This window comes from Ailuropoda melanoleuca, chromosome 10, assembly GCF_002007445.2.
Source record: "Ailuropoda melanoleuca isolate Jingjing chromosome 10, ASM200744v2, whole genome shotgun sequence".
Taxonomy (NCBI): domain Eukaryota; kingdom Metazoa; phylum Chordata; class Mammalia; order Carnivora; family Ursidae; genus Ailuropoda; species Ailuropoda melanoleuca.
Window position 1 is genome coordinate 4,052,186 of NC_048227.1, and position 20,953 is coordinate 4,073,138.

Consider the following 20,953-nt stretch of genomic DNA (forward strand, 5'->3'; position numbering starts at 1 on the left):
GCCCCTCCGGCCCAGCTCGCGCTCCGGGGCTCGCGCTCGAGGGTCCCCGCTCGAACCTCCGCCCGGCCCTCGCGGACCCGCGCCCGCTGGGTGCCGGCCCGGTCGGACGGCGTAGAGCCCCGCAGGCCCCGGGACTCTCGCCCGCCGGAGGCCGAAGCCTGAGAACCACAGCGAGCGGTGACCTGGGCTCGCACAGGAAGCGAGAGCCGCGCGGCGGCACTACGCGTGCGCGAACACGCTCACAGCCGAGCTGCACATGCGCAGGACGACGGCAGCCGTGCGCCCGCCAGAGCCCACCCGGGAGCCCGACAAATACCCGACCTCTGTTTCCCGTGAGTCCAAGCGCCCACCCATTAGGGGACGTCTGGAAAAGTCCACGCTTCGGGAAAAAATTTAAAAAGGAAGAAAAGAAAGAAGAAATCCAATCCCACCTTATCTAGGATGGGAGTAGCTGCAGACAGTATGTGGCTGCCTGTTGAGGGAGAAGCTGAGAGAATGGGAGTAGCTGCAGACAGATGCCCTTGAGTTGCCTGCGGGACTTCTCCTGTGTCACTCCTACCATTTCTTTCTAGTTTTCTCAAGGTTTCCTCTTCACAAAGCAGCTCCCCGTTGTTTGTCACTGAGTCTTAAATCACCTCAGACCCCCGCGGCAGTTCCGTCTGCCACAGCCACCATAGTCCAGGCATCCCACTTATCTTCTGAAGCCCTGAAGGATTGTCGGGTTTAATGAAAACCTTAGTAGGAGAAAGGAGAGGCCTGGGGACCAAACGCCCTAGTGCCAAAAGACCCTGTGCCAAGCTTTGTCTCCACTTTCTTTGGGGTCTTAGCAATACATCAGGCGCCAAGTGCAAAGCAAGGGGGAGAGTGTGACTTTAATGGTCAGGATGATAATATATGGGGCAGCGTGTGATAAGGGCAAGGAGGCAAGGAGTCCGTGACGTAACCACCACAGGTGCTCGTTTTTCTTCAAAATTTAAGCGCTGACTCCCTAGATGAGAACCTTGAGCCACAGTAAGAATCTGGCCGTCTTCAGCCAAGAAACTTCGAAGGTAGGCATAGCGTTCCGGGCGGTCCTCCTTTGGTTTTGAATTAGTCTCATCCAGGGAGGCATATACAAGTCAGATTTTATCTATCCAGGCACTGTGAGTTCCCACATTTCCCCCTTTTTTCTTATTAATAGAGCAAAGGTCTCATTGCATCTGTGCCCGATATAGCTCCTGGTTTTCTCCAGCTCGGGAAAGCGCCTTTATTCCGATTTTTCAGACTATGATAAGAAACACCAAAGAAGTGAGCAATACAATAGATAGGCCGATAAGTCCCCGTTTGGTGGAAGAAAACCAATTCTGGGGATTCAACCATTGTAAATTATCCAAAGGTACGCTCCAGGCATCTTGGTCATATTCATGTTTATTAATAGTGGTAAGGGAGGCCAAAATCTGCTCCTTGAGATTGTGAATATCTAGGATTAATTTATCATGGAGAGAACCTTGAAGGTGTTTAATTTTTCTCCAAATATGTAATGAATTGTTCCAAAGCAGGGGGGCTACACAAATGGCCCAATCACAGTTAAGGCTTTGGGGGAAAGTAAGTGCTTCCTGTTTTTCTCCCAGATACTCTATTGCAGCGTCCATAAGTTGGAGCCTCAGTAGTATTTTTTGATCAAAAGTTTGCTGTAGTTGCAATTCTTGGGTATGTTATAGGCTATTTGATTGACATATTGAGCCGTTTGAACAGTATGAGTAAGGGCAGCCATGGGAACACTAGTAGCCATTAAAATGGAGACAGCAGCTATAATGCCGGCTATGAGCAATCCTAGAAACCTATGTGGCCTTCCTAATTCACTAAAAGCCTGATTAAGAATACTGAGTGATTTAGGGGCACCTGGGTGGCACAGCGGTTAAGCGTCTGCCTTCGGCTCAGGGCGTGATCCCGGCGTTGTGGGATCGAGCCCCACATCAGGCTCCTCTGCTATGAGCCTGCCTCTTCCTCTCCCACTCCCCGTTTGTGTTCCCTCTCTTGCTGGCTGTCTCTATCTCTGTCGAATAAATAAATAAAATCTTAAAAAAAAAAAGAAGAATACTGAGTGATTTGGACTCCTTCCAAGATTGAGTGAGGTTGACAGGGATAAAAGTGAAAGGCTCCCTTTTTAAAACAAAGACATGGGTAGCCTTGTGGTGAGTAATATTGTAATTTTAGGCAAGCTGTGTAATATGCCCTCTGGTCACTGGAGGGTTTGATAGTATATAGCCCTTCTTTCTTAAATAGAGATATATTGGATCCAAACAGAAAGACATACAGGTGAGGAATACGTAACTATATGCAATCAGTAAAATTTTTATTAAGGGTTATGAAATAGCTGCCAGAATCATTGCTATATCTTCCATGCCATACGGAAAGAGGAAAGAATAAATGTCCTAATCTGCAGAGAGATGATTGAATGGGAAGAAGTTCTATTTGGGGAAGTGGAGAAGTGAGGCCCCCTTCACACCAGATTATGGGAGAGGTAGCTCTACCAATCCAACTTCCATAACCAGCAGGGTGGACTTTAATTTCCATATTGTTAACTATGAAACGTCCTTTAGGACTGCAATCTAAGATGATATGATTATCTAACTTAGGAAGGTGAGGGTAGAAGGCCCTACATGTTACCCAGGAAACCCTCTCTGAAGAGGGAGTCTATTTAGTGCTTCTTTCACAGGAGGGGAGAGAAGAGTGGCTCTTATAGGTGGTCTGATTGCCATGTTGGATGCTTCCAACAGAAATAAAAGTTAGCTGGGCTCTCTTAATAGGATCTCTTGGCACAAAATGTAACCGGATTTGAGGAGTAGCCATCATGCAAAGAGGGTCAGACAAGGAAACACAAACTGGAAGGACAGAGGCATATAACTCCGTGTTATTAGGTGCCGGGGCCCAGAAGGAGCCATTGAGTTGTGGTTGTGTAAAAGGAAACGAAGTCCCTCCTATCCAGCTAGAGTTATTATTAAACACAGGAACGGGCGCATCAGCCCATGTTAAGGGCCTCCAGAGGGGAGGGTTAAGCATGTGTGCCCAATAATCAGTAGCCATAGCTACTGGAATAAGACAGTAAAATGTAACCACCACGATAGGAGTTGTACTTATCACTGAGAGCATGGCCAGAAGCGTGTTTTCGGCTGTGTGGGCTTGTCCTCTCATTTGTAGGATTTCTTCAGCTTTGTGCGCTGTTTTCTTCAGGTTTCCCCAAGTTATTTTGGTGGCATGTTGTGTCCTCAGCAATGAGCGATTCTGGGGTCGAGGCTCGCCCGGCTTCAGTTGGCTCGTCTGTGGAATCGGGTTTGATCCGTGCCGGGCCACGATATGGCTTGACGTGTCGTGCTGGGAGCCAAAGCGGTTCTTCCTTTGAGGAGACACAAGCATAGCCTATGCCCCAAGTGATGAGTTCATGGGGACCTTGCCACAGATTAGAGCTGGGGTCCCTCCAAAGGACCAAGGAGCGCAGTCCTGGGGATTTTTTTGTAAAGTGTTTAAGGGCAGGGGTTAAAAATTGATTATTCAAGTTGAAACGATTTAAAGTTAGGAGTGCTTTGTGTAATTGTGCAGCAGGGTCTGGATTGCTCAGGCCCATAGTTCCCCTTTTTTGTTTTTTTCAACATGTTTTCAAGGGTGGAGTGTGCTCATTCAATGATGGCTTGTCCTTGTGGATTATAGGGGATGCCAGTGTGATGTGTGGTTTCCCAAAGAGTACAGAACTCTTTAAAGGATGCACTAATGAGAGCTGGCCCATTACCTGCCTTGATGGTATTTTAGGGATGCCCATGTAAGAAAAAGCCACGAGAAGGTGTTTGGTTACCTGCTTTGTGGATTCGCTTTGTGGGCTGAGGCGAACATGTAGCTGGAAAATGTATCCATTGAGACATGTACATAACGAAGTTTTCCAAAAGAAGGGACGTGTGTGATGTCAGTTTGCCAGAGATCATTGGCTGTGAAACCTTGAGGGTTCGTACCCTGTGGATAAGAAGTAGCGCCCGTGGCTTGATAATCAGGACATTGGAATGTAATAAATTTAGTTTGTTATTGTGTTAGATGAGATTGTTTGTGTAGAGAACACCAATTTTGGTGGAAAAAATCATGTGACAAGCGAGCTTGTTGTAGAAGAGACATCAATCACTAGGTTATCTGCTTGTGAGTTTCCATGAGTGAGTGGCCAGGTAAGCCGCTGTGAGACCTAATGTGAGAAATAAAAAGAGGATGAGAGCGCACACATATGGAGGAGTTGCTGGAGTTGAGAGAAAAGTAAAAGGGCTTCTGGGTCTATGGTGGGTTTGATATGCGCTGTTTCTAGCTCCTTGAGAACAAACTCAGAATAAGCTGAATCACTAACAGTGTTGATAGGCTCATTAGGAAAAGTTTCCAGGGCAAAGATTAAAGCTCCTATTTTAGCACGTTGTGTTGATGAAAATCCAGAGCAAGTAGTTGAATTGTTTGGGGGCCAGAATATGCCGGCCTTTCCTGACTTTCCTGGCCCATCTGTAAAAATAATCTTTGCTTGGGGAAGAGGTTTGTGGGCGAGTCTTTTAGGGAAAACAAGATGTGTGATCCCAAACCAATGCAAAAGTTTGTCAGAGGGTAGGGAATTGGTGATTTCTCCTATGAAATCTGCCATAGCAATTTGTAATGAAAGTGAGACAATGCAGTTTCAAATTGAGCCTTAGGCAGCGGAATGTGAATGATCTGGGGGTCATAACCTTTAAGTTGAGTACAGCGTTTACAACTTTTAATGATGAGGTCTGTAATCATCTCTAGGTATAGAGATAACGTCTTAGAGGGAACGTTAGACGGAAAGAGCCATTCCAGATATCATAAAGCAGGATTTAATTGCCCAAGCAACGCAGAAGGAAATTTAGGAGTGGGAAAAATAAAAAGTCTGATAGGTGATGTAGGGTCAACACAGTCAAGGTAACAGTCTGAGAGCATTTGTTCAACTAGTTGTAATTCTTTAGAGGCTTGTGGGTTAACAAGGGGAGTCTAAGGCTGATTCTCCTTGAAGGATTCCAAAGAGGTAAGAAAGGGCGGCTGTTGGAATTTCCAGTAACGGTCAAACCCAATTAATATCTCCTAAGAGTTTTTGGAGTCGTTAAGGGTTTTTAAGATAATTTTTTAAGAGAATTAATTGTTGAGGTCTAATTTGTCATTTGGTAAGCATGTGGGCTAAATAAAGCCATGCGGATAGGCATTATACTTTGTCAGGGGCAATATACAACCCAGGGGAGGTTACTTCTGACTGTAAAGGCCTGAAAAATCTGAAAAGTGATATCCTGGGATGGGTGAGCAATTAAAATGTCATCCATGTAACGGACAAGATTAGCGGAGGGTCATCTTTTTCAAAGGAGGTGTATGACTCGATGAGCATGATATTGGCACATTGTGGGACTATTAAGCATGCCTTGGGGGAGAACTTTCCATTGAAACCAAGCATTAGGCTGCTCATTGTTGAAGGAAGGAAGGGTGAAAGCAAATCTTTCTCTATCTCGTGCAGCCAGGAGAATGGTAAAGAAACAATCTTTGAGATCAATAACAATGACATGCCAGTCTTGTGGAATCAGAGCCAGAGAGGGGAGCTGAGGTTGTAGGGCCCCCATCGGTTGTATGATGGCACGGTGGCTCGGAGATCATGTAATAACCTCCATTTCCCTGCTCTTTTCGGAATGACCAAAATGGAGGTATTCCAGGGGCTGTGGGAGGGTTCAGTATGACCTGCTTTTAGCTGTTCTTGAACTAGATGATGAGCTTGTAAAAGTTTTTTCCTGTTTAGGGGCCACTGCTTGACCTAGACCAGGGAAGAAGTCTTCCAGGTCAGAGGCAGGGGAGGCACACAAGCAGTGACCCCAATTAAAAATGGGAAGTGTCTAAGCCTAGAGTCCCGTTGAGCAAGTAGATCCCGTCCCCAAAGATTAACGGGAATATTTAAAATGAGAGGCTGTGAATACCCAGTTTTTCCATCTGGCAGTTTAGTATAGAAGTTTAGTATAGAAGCACTCTGCAACAGTTGAGAGCAAGTTCCGATTCCAGTGACTGAATCAAGGGCTGTTTTTTGAGGCCAAGTGGGGGGCCATTCCTGTTGACTAATAATAGTAACATCGCCTCTCATATCTATTAGTCCTGTAAAAACCTTGTCCTGGGGGCGCCTGGGTGGCGCAGTCGTTATGCGTCTGCCTTTGGCTCAGGGCGTGATCCTAGAGCCCTGGGATCGAGCCCCACATCAGGCTCCTCCGCTAGAAGCCTGCTTCTTCCTCTCCCACTCCCCCTGCTTGTGTTCCCTCTCTCGCTGGCTGTCTCTCTGTGTCAAATAAATAAATAAAATCTTTTAACAAAAAACCTTGTCCTGAATTTTGCCCAATAAGTCCCTTTAGGTCCTGTGCTTCTGAAGCCTTGGGGTCCCCTGCAGGTTCAGAGATGCTCTGGGGACCCAACAGAGGAGGAGCAATAGTTGAGCTATCTTAGTTTGGGGGGGGGGAATATGCAAACCTTTACAGGTCATAAGTACTTGAATTTCCCCTTGATAATCATAGTCAATAACTCTTGTAATGACTGTAATACCTCTTAAATTTAGGCTTCATTTTCCTAATAATAATCCCATTGTCCCTTGGGGCAATGGAGTATCAGGTCATGGAGGGGCTGGGAGCATAGGCGCAGGGAGTTCTCTCTCTGTTTCCTTTGAAATGCTAGGTGTATCCTCAATATGTAACGGAGTCAAAGCAGATCTTACTAGCCCCCACAATGTAAGGGAGGTGAGAGGTACCCTCTTTCCTTGTTCATGGCTCCATTTTAAATTTTTTCCAACTCTTTCCCATACTTCTAAATCTAAAGTTCCTCGATCAGGGAACCAGGAGTTATGTTCAATAATAGTCTTTAACAAACCCCGAAGTTGGGCCTCTGAAACAGAAGCCCCGCTCCCTTTAAGGAGCTGCTTAAGAACCTTAATGTATTGCTTTTGTTCAGCAGAAAAATGCTGACCCATGATAGAGATAGGAAACCCAAGCCCAAAAGTTCCCTAGAACTCGGCAAGCCCCCGCAGGCTTCCAATGACTTACTGCTCGCAGTCCTTTCCTTTTCATTTCCGAGGGCTCCACCGCCGACCGTCACAAGTTCCTCACACAGGGCAACACTTGTTGGGTTTGGCGAGCAAACCCGGAGACGGCGAATGAAAAGGTGACTCCAGACACCTTAGTAGGAGAAAGGAGAGGCCTGGGGACCAGATGCTCTGGTGGCGAAAAGGCCCTGTGCAAGCTTTGTCTCCACTTTCATTGGGGTCTTAGCAATACATCAGGCACCAAGTGCAAAGCAAGGGGGAGAGTGTGACTTTAATGGTCAGGATGATAATATATGGGGCAGCGTGTGATAAGAACAAAGAAGCAAGGAGTCTGAAGTACGTGACTACCACACGTGCCTGTTTTTCTTCAAAATTTAAACATTGACCCCCTACATGAGAACCTTGAGCTGCAGTGAGAATCTGGCTGTCTTCAGCCAAGAAACTTCAAAGGTAGGCCCAGAGTTCCAGGCACTCCTCCTTTGCTTTCCAATTAGTCTCATCCACGGAGCCCAATTAGTATCATCCGTGGAGCCATACACAAGTCAGATTTTGTCTATCTAGGCACTGTGAATTCCCACATAGAATCAGTTTTTCCTCCTCACGTGAAATTCTGGATGCCCAGTGCTGTGCCATTGTTTCAGCTTCCACATCTGATCCACTCAGTGTACATTGTTATCACATCACACTCTTGAGCCCTGTCACTCTCCTACTTTTCCAGCTTTAGGCATTGGAGTTCTTCCATTACTTCTGTTTCTCCAAGAAAGCCCACTGCTCCTCTGCTGTGTGGCAAAACTTCTGCTGCGCCCACCTCCTGACCTCCATTCAGTGGCCACATATAGCCCTGAATACTCTCTGGTTCCAGAAGCTTGGCTGATCTGACTCTTCTGTGTTCTTTTGTTCCTGACATTCCTTCCTCTTGGAGTCACACATGCTTCTCCCATCACCTCACATTTCCAAAGCAAGTCCTCAGATTCGTATTCCTTCTCAGCCTTCAGGGGTCTCCAGCCTCTCCGCTTTCTCAGCTGGTCCATCTCTTTATCCTTCAAGTCTCTTAAGCTTCACCCCCTTCTCAGCAGCCTTGGCTTCCCCTTCTCTTCAACTGAGATCAGTCCTGATCTCAGGTTCTCTAGGTGTCCGGGCTGATACCACAATGTTCTGCTCCAGTGTTCCCAAACACTCCCAGTTCTCACCTTATCATCACTCACCTGACCATCTGTTTTCTTGACTGTTTGTTATTGCTTTATTGTTTGTATCCATCGTCTTGTTTCTTGTGTCTTTTCACTCAGGTCTTTCCTCATTTGAGCTGTTTCCTAATCTGCCTTTACCTCCCATCCTGCAGAGACCTAGAGCTTCTTAAATATACATTTTAATTCCTAGGTGTCTCATAAGTTATATCTGTTTCCAAGCTGTCAGACTGTTTCTCCTCTTAGTTTGCATGTCTGCAGAATCTAGTCTGTCTGCTGCTCTGTCCATCAACTGTGTCCCACTTCTGAATGCCTTCCCTCTCCTAGAGCTGCTGTAATTAGATGCTGATGTCCTTGTAGCTCTTCTGACCTTAGTGGTTTCACTTTCTGAAATTGATCAATGCTTATCAGCTGATCTCATTTATCAGATCTGCACCCTCACCTCCTCCCCACACACACATTTTTCCTTTGGCTTTTCTTTACTCAGTTGCTCATTGTCATTAGCTCCCCCTATATAAAGAGCTGTGTTCATCTCCTAAATTTCTCACATCTCCTAAGCTATTCCAAATCCCCATGAGCACCCCATTATTTCAGTCCTTGTTCAACTTCTCCAATATCTCCTGTGATAGATCTGTCCCAAAATGTTTACCTTCTCTGACCACGTGAGTTCTGCCAGACTCCTAACCATAGCCAATGTGTTGTATAAATAATTTATCTGGTCCCTCTCCCTGGGTCCTGGGAGACAGCCTCTAGGTCTTTGGAATTTCCTGAATGGTAGGAGTGTTTGTTACTCATGGTGGGCCCCTTGGACCAAACCTGAGTTTGTGCTAACAAGGTGAGTCAGGATAGGGGCCAGCCATACCAGAAACACCAATGGGGTTGGGGCTTTGAACCACTTGATCTCAACCCAATCTCTGGAGGAAGAGAGCTGGAGATTGAGTTCCTTATATGGCCAATGATTGAATTAATCACACTTGCATAATGAAACCCCAATATAAACTCTGGTCACCAAGATCAGGTGAGCTTCCTGACTGGTGATATGCATCTATGTGCCAGGAGGGTGATGCGTCCTGAGGATACTGAAGCTTGGTATTTGGGACAGTCCCAGTATTCTCTGGTGCTACCATCTCCCAAGATGGTTTCCTCCAATATTCAGGGTTCATGTCATTAGCTCTTTCTTCTCCATGCCTATCTTATTGAACAGCTTTAGCTCCTCCTCTCTTACTGTGTTTCTCAGAAAGTTCTCCAAAATCTTCATTTCTTTTCAGTTGTTCCTATTTCATCATACACTGTAGATTTTCCTTCTACCACAGAAAACTGGAATTGGAGATTGTGAAAAGGACTCCTACTATAATTGGAATAGGGAACACCATGTGTGCTCCCTTGCATCTCTGGGTCTGCTTGCCAAGGACCATCGCCTGGAATGCGTCACCTTGCCTTCATTGTGAATTTCAGATTATTATCTAGGTTCCCAGAGCACTATCTTCCTTCTTCCCCCTTTCCTCCCCCCATATCTTTTCCTTGCTTCCTGCTTTAAGACACAAGCTCAGGATCCACTCATCTTCTATTTTTTTCCTACATGAAAAATAACTCAGAATTATTTTTCAAAGTTAAGTGTGACTGAATGATCACAACCCCATTAAGCAACAGTATCATTTGACAGTGAACAGGTGAGACAGATTGGGATGACCATGAACAGCATGAAGATAAGAAAACTTTTATCTTTATTATGTGTCCCCAAGAGACACATTGCAGTGTCCTCTCTAATAACCTAAAATAACATACAAACATGTCATCAGTGCAAGTTAAAAAATTACAACTGATTCTCACAATTTAATACCAAAGACTAAATGTCAAATAAACATTTAGTTATAAGAACTTGAGGGAACCGCCCGTCTAGTTGTAAGTGTAATTGATATATTATGTAAATATAATAAAACACAAAAACTTATCCTGAATATGTAAACAAAATTATATCTATAGCTGTAATCTCACTGCAAAACTTTGTAGGAACAGCATTTTTTAAAAACTATGAGTATTTCAGAACTATTTAAAATAAATACATAAATATAAAATATAAAAATAAATATAACATTTTCAAAATATGAAATGCCATGAATGAAATTCATGGCATACGTTATTAGACTATTACAATCCTTTGTCTCTAACTTTATATTTTTGAAGTAATTTCCTCCTCATCTCTGTCCCAATGCATAAAAAAATGGGACCTTCAACTTCTACCTTGGGAGATTCGAATTAAATAATCTGAAATATTTGGTGTGCCCCAGGAAAGGATGGAACCTGAAAAAAAAAAAAAACCTAGTTTCTTATTGTCCCTCTGTAGACTCCTAGGCAGACTCCCGGCTCCTAGGAGTACAACATAACTCCATTCAGCTCATTATAGAAGTTCCTGGGTTCTTCTCATTATCTGGACAAGGGACTCCTCTCTTCCTTCTTCATGTCTGTTGTCACTGTCTGGATTGTTCCTGTTGAAAACCTGTGTCTCCCCTGAGCTCAGGGGTCTACAATTGAGAGAAATAGAGGAAATTAGATTGCAAGGAGGCAACTCTCCAGATATAAAGATTATTCACATTCTCGGTCAGTTCTAATGAGAGTTTAGACTAATAAATTCAATTTTATCTCTAATCCTTCATTCTAAACCCCAATTCATTTTCAGTTATGACCCTTGGACTTTGGTGACCCTGACTCCAAAATTTTTTTAATGTGCCTAAGGTCAGGCCCAGTTATCTGTTTGATAGCCAGGACTCTAAGTGATTCTGCTCGAGTAAAACAAACTTGAGAGAATATTGCTTTAGACTTGATATTCACCTTGGTCCTCTTGTATCACTTTAAGTCTGAACTAATAACCGCACCACAAACATCCCCAACACATCAACATCATGAATCTCCATGAACCATTAACATCATGAACCAGATAATCCCCCATTCTAACCCTAGATCCTAATGTTTAACCATAACACCTAGTCCTAAATTTGGTCAGTGCTACATGGTCTGAATGTTTGTATCCCCCCCCCTCAAATTCGTACATTGAGATCTAAACCCACAAGGTGATGGGGCCTTTGGGATAATTGGGTCATGGGTAGGGCCCTCGTGAATGGGAGCAGTGCCCTGATAAAAGAGACCCCAGTGACCTAGCTCAGAACCCACCCAGTCTGCAACCCAGTAGAGGATCTGGCAGCCTGCTCTCTGACTTCCAGCCTCGAATCCGTGAGAAATATATGCCTGTTTTCCATAGCCCATGCAGTCTGTAGTACTTGGTGTAGGAGCCTGAACAGACTGGGAGAGCTAGTTCACACAATTTAAACCAAATCTTAATCCTCCACCAAAATCTGTAACTCTGTGTGTCGCTTACAATATTCCATGCTGAAACTAGTATTTCTTAAGCTTCACTCATTCTGACAAACTTCCTTGATCATAAACCTGAGGGGAAAGGTGCAATGGAACAAAACGGGAGACAGGTCCAGAAGCAGGCAGGGAACATGAAGTTGGTGGTCTGGCCATAAGCAGTGTGCTTGCAAGCAAATTTGGATGAAAACATAGCTAGTCATAATTTGGATGAAAACATAGCTAGTCATAATTTGTATGAAAACATAGCTAGTCATAATTTGGATGAAAACATAGCTAGTCATAATTTATCTTTTATTATTGGATAGGCAGACTGTTCCATCAAGTGTCCTATTGTTAGACATTGACTTTGTTGTAAATAAATCCCTATCGTTGATACCTCTGAGGCATGAAAGAGAAAGTCAAAACACAATCTAGGGAAAAAATTGGAAACTTATTCACTTTTCACAGAAAATCAACATTTCATCAAAGCTATGAACTGGGTCCAATTGCTTTTGATGGAATTATTTCAGCCAAGTCCATGCCTCTGTGAGGAACCAGTTTTCCTGAGGCTGGCACCCACGAATCTCCCTGAGGTCATGCCTCTGTGTGGTTTGTCAGCTCGTGGCTGGGCCCTGAGTCAGCGTCTGGCTGTGCAGCTGCTCCACTGCACAGTGTGTGGAAGGCTGATGTGTGGGGCCGGGGAGATGAGCGTGGGTCAGGCAACTGGGTTCCTCAGATTTCCTCAGTACACAAGAAATCATTGTGCCTGGACCCGTGAAGACACAGACCTACCTTCCTTCAGGCCGATGACCTCAGGCCTCCATGGTCCTGGGAGCTCTAGGGCAAAAGGGATCGATCTCGCCCCCACACCCATAGCTCTGGATCAAAAGCCTGGATCTGGAAGACAAGTGGCCCCATGAGAAGACAACCTCCAGGAGGGGGACCCCCCCTCCCACACTGTCCAGGTTCTAATTCTTTCTCATCCCAAATCTCATGTCCCTCCATGTTCCCCTCTCTTTCCCATTAGGCCGCCCGCACCCCATCTCTCCCCAGGCCACCCACCTCCTCACACTCTTCCCGGGACACCCTGGTCTTCCAGTCCATGGATCGGATAAATTGGAATCGCAGTTTGTGGAACAAGGGACGCTGGGAGCGGTTCTTCCCATAAAGGAATGAAAAGATGGCCTGTTTGGGGGCCTGGTTATCCTCTTCCATATCATTGGCCAGGTAGCTGGAGAGAGACATCAGATTACTGGTCAGGAGCAGGACAGGAAGGACCTCCTACCTGAGCTCAGCTTCCCAGAAAGGACACAGGCTGCTTATTACCCAGTGTCACAGAGTGCCACCCTGTCATCAAGAAGGCACGGCTGGGCAGAGACTTCTCCCACCTTGAAGATGAAGACAGAACTCAACGGGAAGCCTGAGGGCATACCCTGCCCTGTTTTCCAATCCCCACACGGGCCCCCTTCCCTTCAATTTGTCTGTGCACATACCTGTGTCCCCGTAGAGCAGGGACATACACAGCTCCTGCAGGGAGGAGCTGACTCTGCTCTATTTCTGTGATCATGGCTTTCTTACCAAATGACTAAGATAGGACTGGGTTCATGTGGGTGCGTTAATTCAACACACATTTCTTTTTTTTTTTTTAAAGATTTTATTTATTCGACAGAGATAGAGACAGCCAGCGAGAGAGGGAACACAAGCAAGGGGGAGTGGGAGAGGAAGAAACAGGCTCCCAGCAGAGGAGCCTGATGGGGCTCGATCCCATAACTCCAGGATCACGCCCTGAGCCGAAGGCAGACGCTTAACCACTGTGCCACCCAGGTGCCCCCAACACACATTTCTTGAATCTCTCTTCCTGTCGCCTCATGGTCTTTGGCACATTAGATCCGCTTTATAAGTTTTTGTTGAACAAATAAATGAATGCTTTTTCTCATGGTCAAGCGCAACACTCATAGACCCAACATGACTTAAACATTTGCAAAATGGAAGGAATTGTGCTGAGTGTCTTTAAGAGCACCTTCAACAGGCGTCTTGTCTAATGGGATTGGGGAAGGGGGCGGAGGGATGGGGAGGTGGATAAGAAACAACTATAGTCCAAAATATCCATGAGACTAGGGTTTTAATGGAAGTGCTACTAGGGTGCAGAAGTCAGGGAGGTCAGGGGGGGCATCTGAAGATTTTGGAGTTGGAATCAACCTTGAGGACCGGTCATTTTCTTCAGGTGTATGTGCAAAGTCACCTAGACAGAAAATGTAGTATAGGAACGGAGGGAAGGGTGTGTGGAAGGAAGAAATGCCAAGAGGGTGAACAAGCTGGATGGAGATGAGAGGGTTGGATCCAAGCTGGGAACCCTGGCCTTGACCGAGTGCCAGTGGCCAGCAAGATTGTTATCGAGGGTGAAGCAGGAGACTGGTGCTTTGGAAAGACTTCGGGCACATGGTGCCCACTGGCTTGGGGACGGACTTGTAAGAAACACCAGGGGAAGCATTCAGGACAGATCTGTGCTATGTCTTGAGGGCATGAATTGAGGCATTTGTGCTGGGAAGGCAGAGGAGGGAGACAATTACACTCAGTATTGCTGTGGGAAGGAGACAGATGGAGGATCGGTATTGCTGTGGGAAGGAGACAGATGGAGGATCGGAACCGGCTGCTTCTCGATCCTATTTGCTTGAGGCAAGGTGGTGTCTGTTCTTTCCTTCCCTCCTCTTAGGAGGGTTTATGTTTCCTTCGGTCAGCCTCTTAGCTGATGTTAGGGTTGTTTGTGTTTACAAAGAACAGTATAAAAAACACAATAGCATAATCCTATCGTTTTTATACAGGGTAAACAGTTCTTTAAAAAACAGGTTTAAAAAACACAAGGAGGTTCAAAGAAAAAAAAGTAGAGGAAAGGTCAGAGTCCTGCTTCTCCCCTCCATCCTCCCAGGCGATAGAATACTGCTGATGCATGAGGCCAAATACTCACAGTGCTATGAAGAAATGAATTCGCTGGTACTGCCAGGAGAAGAGGCCAGCACGGCTAAAGTAAGCTATGACCATAGACAGGAGATACTGGCGGAAAGAAGAGAAAGGGCGTCAGAGAGGGGTCACATCCTGGGGGAGGAAGACCAGTGGGGTAAGGGCACGGGAGGCTGGAGCAGCTGCTGCCGCTCTGACATGTTGGGTGAACCCGCTTATTTGGTGTCAGAAGGTTGGTTACAAACTGAAGAAGTCAAGGGAAGAGTTTTTGGTGCTCCCAGGATAGCAAGTCGAGCCAAGGGGAGCCCCCCCCCAACCCCTGAGAGATGAGAGGAGAAGGGACTTAAGGTAGCAACAGCCAGAGGGGCAAACCTGGGGCTCAGGTCCCAGAGGATCTGCAAGAAACCACGAAGTCCCCGAAGGGAAGTGTTGGCAGGCATGAGGTTGGAGATAGGGTTTAGGAGGCATCCCCCTGCCCCAGGACAGCTGCTGGAGCAACAATCAACTTAGGGGAGAACAACGATACCTTGTCAGATACTCTCAGATCTTTGTCCCAGGCCAGAAATCTTTTAATGACAGGATCCTCTGTGAAAAGAGGGCATGTGTCAGGTTGGCAACCAGAACGGGGTTACTGTGGGAGCATTCCAGAGCAAAGAGGAGAACGATGCCTCCCCTGGGGAAGTTTCAGGATATGGCCAAGGGTGGGGGCTCCTGGGTGGCACAGCGGTTAAGCGTCTGCCTTCGGCTCAGGGCGTGATCCCGGCGTTATGGGATCGAGCCCCACATCAGGCTCTTCCGCTATGAGCCTGCTTCTTCCTCTCCCACTCCCCCTGCTTGTGTTCCCTCTCTCGCTGGCTGTCTCTATCTCTGTCGAATAAATAAATAAAATCTTAAAAAAAATGCTTAAAAAAAAAAGTATATGGCCAAGGGTGAGGCTTATGGGCAGAGGGGAGCGAAGACCATTCACGGGTCAAGAGAATTTGTCAACTCCCCTTGTGGGGTGACCGAGAGAGAGGTAGGTGTCAGCAGCGCCCCTGCAGGATTGGATGTGAAGTAAACAGTGATGCCGTCTAATCATGCATGGCTGTGCCACTACAGAGAACATAAAGTCGTTCACTTGTCATTTTCTCATCCCACAGTGACATCGGGGTGCAAAGATGGCCTGTCATCCCCCCTCTACACACAGCTGAAGGCATTTAGATTCAAAAGACCAGTAAGAGCTAAGACGTATCAGGACTGCAACTGAAACCAAGCTTTCTTATCCCAAGTACAGACCTTTCTCCAAGTCTCTCCTAATCTTCTGTCATTTTTACGTGTCCCCAATGAGGGATCAATATGGAGTCCTCCAAGGATGGAGAGCTTACCAACCTGCAGAGAATTCTCCATTGGAAAAGTATAGGCATTAGAAGTTTCTTGTGTTTTAAGAGAAAAAAGAACAGGGTTGGAGGGTGCTTTTCCTACCAAGCAGCCTGTTGAAGACCTCGTGGTGCTCAGGGAGCACTGAAGACACCCGGCGTCTCTTCAACTTCATCTTGAGTCCACACAGTGTCTCCACGAACCAGATGTCCTCAGCCCCAGAATTTGTCTCCTCATCTGACTCATCCCTTCTCCTCTTCCTTTCGGGGGACTGAGGCGGGGGGCGGGGGTCTACCCAGGGGGCTGAGTGAAGAAACCAGGCTACAGTATAAAACTTCTGTCTTTGGAATCCAGCCACCCCTCGCCTCCGAAAACTCAAACCCCCCCTTCATTCTCTCCAGCCTCATTGATGATTGGCATCTCCCAAACCATCTTTCCATCTTTCTCCTTTGTTGATATGCATCTGCCCCCATTCATCTTTGCCACTGTTTCACCACCCCCCCCCATCCTCAAAACTTCCTCATTGTAGATAACTTCTCCCATGGGAATAATGGGATAATTTCCTCTCTTCCTTTATCTCATCTTTGGATCTCATCTCCTAACCCTCCTTCCTTGCTTCCTGGGTTTTCCTTCCACGGGGATAGTCTTGTCCCCAGCTCCTGTGCTCGCCTTCTCCAATCCCTGGCTTTCTGAATCTCTCCTGTCACACACACCTTACTCAAACACTCCTTCCTGACTTCTGTACCCGTTCCTCCTTACTAGTCCAGCCTCCCAAGTCCCTTCCCCCTCCTGCTTCCTCACCCGATGGTCCCGGTATTTCTTCATCCACCACCACCTCCAAGGGGTAGCCTGAGGAGCTAGGCTGGGGGCTCTGGTCCTCAGACTGGGAACACGGTTGACAACTGGACATGATTTCTCCCAAGCTCTTTCTGCCCTTCCAGAAAACTTAGACCCTGTTCTGCTTGAACTCCTCTTCTGGATTCTGGCTGAACGCAAGCCCGTTATCCCTTCTCCAAGCTGGGGCAAAGCCAGGAGTGGAGAAAAGCTCTGTGAAGAGCTGTTGTCCACCTGCGCTGCCAAGCGCCCCGGAATCTTGTCCTTCCAATCAGGAAGGTCAGAAGCCTCTGATGTCACAGGTCATTCCAGCCTGGCAACCAGTTTGAAGGGAAACATGTATAACTGCCAGACCGATGTCCACTGCTGGAGCTCGGGGTAAATGGTGTCCCCTGCCGCCAACCCAACCTCGGACCATCCTCCAAAACTCTCCTTGAGGGGTCTGGGTCACTCTACTCCTCTCCAGCAGATGCCGGTTCTCTCCACTCTAAGCTGGAAACATGTTGGGCTGTCTATATCCTTCTATTCCTATTTCAGGGTGCAGTCTTGTGGGAGAGGGAAGAAAGAGACAAGGAAATTTGGGGTGAGGAGGAAGGTAAGACCTTACAAGAGTGAAATAAGTATGTAAAGCATGTCCCAGGTGCACGGACTTGTTGGATTTAAAAGTTAGTTTAAATCGCTTGATTTGGCAGAGTTCTTCTGCCCGATGTTTTACTGACACTGTGTTGGGGATTCTGTGCTGGGGGAGCACTCGTGCTCTACTCTCAGGCATCCCTGAGCCCGAGAGACATTTTGGGAACCTAAACTCGTAGAAAACTGTACATGTGCTCCCACACACTTCAGACGGTGTCTGCGATTTCAGAAGTCCCAAGATCACCCCAAACCTGCCCCTCGATTGCAATGAATCAGCTGTCGTCTGCATGTAAAATTTCCGAGCATGTGTATCGCTCTCGACCCAGAAACTTTACTCCCCCTTGTGTAGCCTGTGAATAAGATGTCACATGCACAAAAAATGCTAAGTGGAAAAATCTCCAACGCAGAATCTGTTTTTTTTTAAGATTTTATTTATTTATTTGACAGAGAGAGAGCACAAGCAGGCGGAGCAGCAGGCAGAGTGAGAGGGAGAAGCAGGCTCCTCGCTGAGCAGGGAGCCCAATGTGGGGCTCGATCCCAGGACCCTGAGATCATGACCTGAGCCAAAGGCAGAAGCCTAACTGACTGAGCCATCCCGGTGCCCCGGAAGCTGTTTTATTGAGAAGGTGGGAAGCATGTGAGAGCACAGATGCTGTAAAAAAAAAAAATAACTGATTGTCCATCAGTATCAGAGGAAGCTTCTTCTGAACCTCTACCTCCTACCTCTGCTTTTCACCTGGGCATCTGAATCTGGCTTGCTCTTTCTTTTTGTGCTGAAAGAACACAACATAAAATTTACCATTTTAACCATTTTTAAGAGTATAATTCGGTGGCATGAAGCACATTGCAGTTGCTGTGCCACCATCGGCACCATCCCTCTCCAGAACTTTTTCATCTTCCCTGAAACTGAAACTCTGCCCCCCCCATTGCAGAATAACTCCCCGTTCTCCCCTCCCCCAGCCCCTGTCAACCACCACACTGTTTCCGTCTCTATGGATTTGGCTACTCCAGCTACCTCCTATCAGTGGAATCATGCAGTATTTGTCCATATGTTCCTGATTTATTTCATTCACCAAAATGTCTTCAAGGCTCATCCATGTTGTAGTGTGTGTCAGAATTCCTTCCATTTTAAGGATGAATAATGTCCTCAGTATGTATGTGTGTGTGTGTGTGTACGTTTGCATGTTCCTTTCATAATAATTAACAATATAATATATATTCATACATACCATTCTAGTTTACCCATCCATCTATTGATGGACAGCTGGGTTGTATCCACATTTTAGCTAAGTCTTGGTTTCAATCCATTGTTTGAACTTTGATAGAGAAGCACATCTGTTATTTGGGATGTGCCTAAAGTTTTATTTTGCATTTTGACCACTTACATATTTCTAAGTAGTCCAATCCAAGCATCAATAAAGTCAAATCAGTTCACCCAGAAAACAATATGGAGGTTTCTCAAAAGATTAAAACAAACAAACAAACAAACAAACAAACACTACCGTATGACCCAGCAATTCCACTGCTGGGTATATATTCAAAGGAAATGAAAACAGGATATTAAAGAGATATCAACCCTCCTGTGCTCATTGCAGCATTACTCACAATAGCCAAGATATGAAAACAACCCAAGTGTCCATCAACGGATACATGGATAAAGAAGATGTGAGATGCATATAGAGAGATCTATAGATATATATCTCATATATAGGTGAGAAAGAAGGAAATCCTGCCATTTGTGACAACATGGATGGACCTTGAGGACATTATGCTGAGTGAAATAATCCAGACAGAGAAAGACAAATACTGAGCGGTATTGTTTATATGTGAAATCTTTTTTTTTTAAGATTTTTATTTATTTATTTGACAGAGAGAGAGATAGCCAGAGAGAGAGGGAACACAAGCAGGGGGAGTGGGAGAGGAAGAAGCAGGCTCCCAGCAGAGGAGCCTGTGGGGCTCGATCCCACAACACCGGGATCACGCCCTGAGCCGAAGGCACATGCTTAACGACTGAGCCACCCAGGCACCCCTATATGTGAAATCTTAAAAAAAAAAAAAAAAAGTCAAACTCATAGAAACAGAAGGTGAAAAAAAAGGTTGCCAGGGGCTGGGAAGTTGGAGGAACTAGGGGGAGGCTGGCAAAGGGTGAAAACTTCCAGTGATAAGTTGAATGAGGTCTGAAGATCTCAAATCAAACATGGTAACTACATCTGATAACACTGTATTGTAATATTGAAATTTGTCAGGAGAGTAGAACTGAAATGTTCTCACCCCCAAAAAAGGTCAGTATGTGTGGTCATGGATGTGTTAGTGAACTAGATGGTTAGAATCCTTTCACTGTGGTTACAAATATCAAATTGCCATGATGTACACTTTGAACATCTTACCGTTTTATAAGTCAGTTATGCCTCAAAGGAGCTGTAACTTTGAAAAGATAGTTGATCAAAGGTGCAGGGGCCGAGTGTCTCCTTTGTTTGCAATCGTCCACTTTCGACTTGGACGAGGTCTCAGAGAGCATACAGACAGCTTTGGAGTTCCCACACAGCATCCTTGGGCCCAGGTCCTCCCTGGGGGCCCACTGATGGAAAGGCACTGCCAGGCACTGCCATGTGAGAGACACGTGACTCATGACTGGAGAAGTCCGAGCTCTAGGAAGCCAATTTGCATTCAGATTGCACTCCTCATGCTTTCAGCCAGCATAGCTGGTCGGGTCCTCCCAAAACAGTCTGCTCTGCCTCCCAGTGAGGCTTCCCAATACCAGAAGGTTGATAGTCTGTCCCCATTAAAATGTCTTGTCTGTGCTGTGAAAGTTTGGATTACTTTGAAGAGGGGGACTCTTCGAAATGGTTTGCACCGTCCTTTCTCTCCAACGCTACCTTGTCCAGATGCACTGCAGTGAGGCAGGGCCCATCTCAACATACACTAGTACATTGCCCCAAAATGGACTAAACAGCTCAGATGGGGAAGAGCAAACTATCACCTTTCCTCTGTCTCTTCCAGTGGCTGTGGCTGCATTGCACAAATATCAGTAGTGTGAAACAGAAGTGCTTTGCACATGCCTTCCTTTCAGCATGGGGATCACATGGAGAAAGTAATTGAAATCCAGATACCTGGATCCAGCTTCATTGATTCTAGATCAACAGAACTGAGGTAAGGGCAATTTAACTTTTTTACTGATGCACATTTCAAATTTGGAAATCTCTGTGGGACGTGCCGCCCAGGTTAGGGCAATGGCGCCCTAACAAAAGCAAAGCCACTTTTGGGTGAAGTAGACTATGACCTGGATCTGACATGGCAAGGCTGTGACCAAGCCTTGAGTGGACCCTCAGAACCAGCTCCAATCCTCTGGCCAGCTTGCTGGAGACAACCCGTCCAGCAGCCTCGGCGCCGATTTGGATACGTAGACCTATGAGCAGAGCTCATCCCAAGTGTGTCTGCGCTGGTGTTAAAACCGCCCTCTCCACCCGGAAGTCACGGCTCGCCAGGGGCCGCTCACCCTGGCCTGTCATTCTCTAATGAATAATGGTCTCTTTAGTTCCCTTCCGTGAGCCGTAAGACCTAGAGACACCCT

At 46.2% G+C, this 20,953-nt stretch overlaps 1 protein-coding gene across 1 annotated transcript; it reads right to left on the reverse strand.

Moving 5' to 3' along the window:
* Window positions 1–10,659: 10,659 nt before the first annotated feature.
* On the reverse strand, window positions 10,660–17,353 carry LOC100464146 (speedy protein E4-like). Its single transcript, XM_034669780.1, has 7 exons — window positions 16,717–17,353; window positions 16,021–16,218; window positions 15,086–15,144; window positions 14,567–14,652; window positions 12,664–12,832; window positions 12,394–12,498; window positions 10,660–10,775 (listed from the first exon to the last, which is right to left on the reverse strand). The coding sequence occupies exons 1-6, from the start codon at window positions 16,823–16,825 to the stop codon at window positions 12,439–12,441; spliced, it is 681 nt and encodes a 226-aa protein (XP_034525671.1). The 5' UTR covers window positions 16,826–17,353; the 3' UTR covers window positions 10,660–10,775; window positions 12,394–12,438.
* Between the last annotated feature and the right edge of the window lie 3,600 nt (window positions 17,354–20,953).

Excerpts from the sequence above, each read along its gene's own strand:
- LOC100464146 (XM_034669780.1), bottom strand. The coding sequence starts at position 16,825 with ATGTCCAGTTGTCAACCGTGTTCCCAGTCTGAGGACCAGAGCCCCCAG. Across the intron at positions 16,219-16,716 it reads AGAAATACCGGGACCATCGG|CCCCCTGGGTAGACCCCCGC; the intron begins GTGAGGAAGCAG and ends TTCTTCACTCAG. Across the intron at positions 15,145-16,020 it reads GGTCTTCAACAGGCTGCTTG|AGGATCCTGTCATTAAAAGA; the intron begins GTAGGAAAAGCA and ends CTCTTTTCACAG.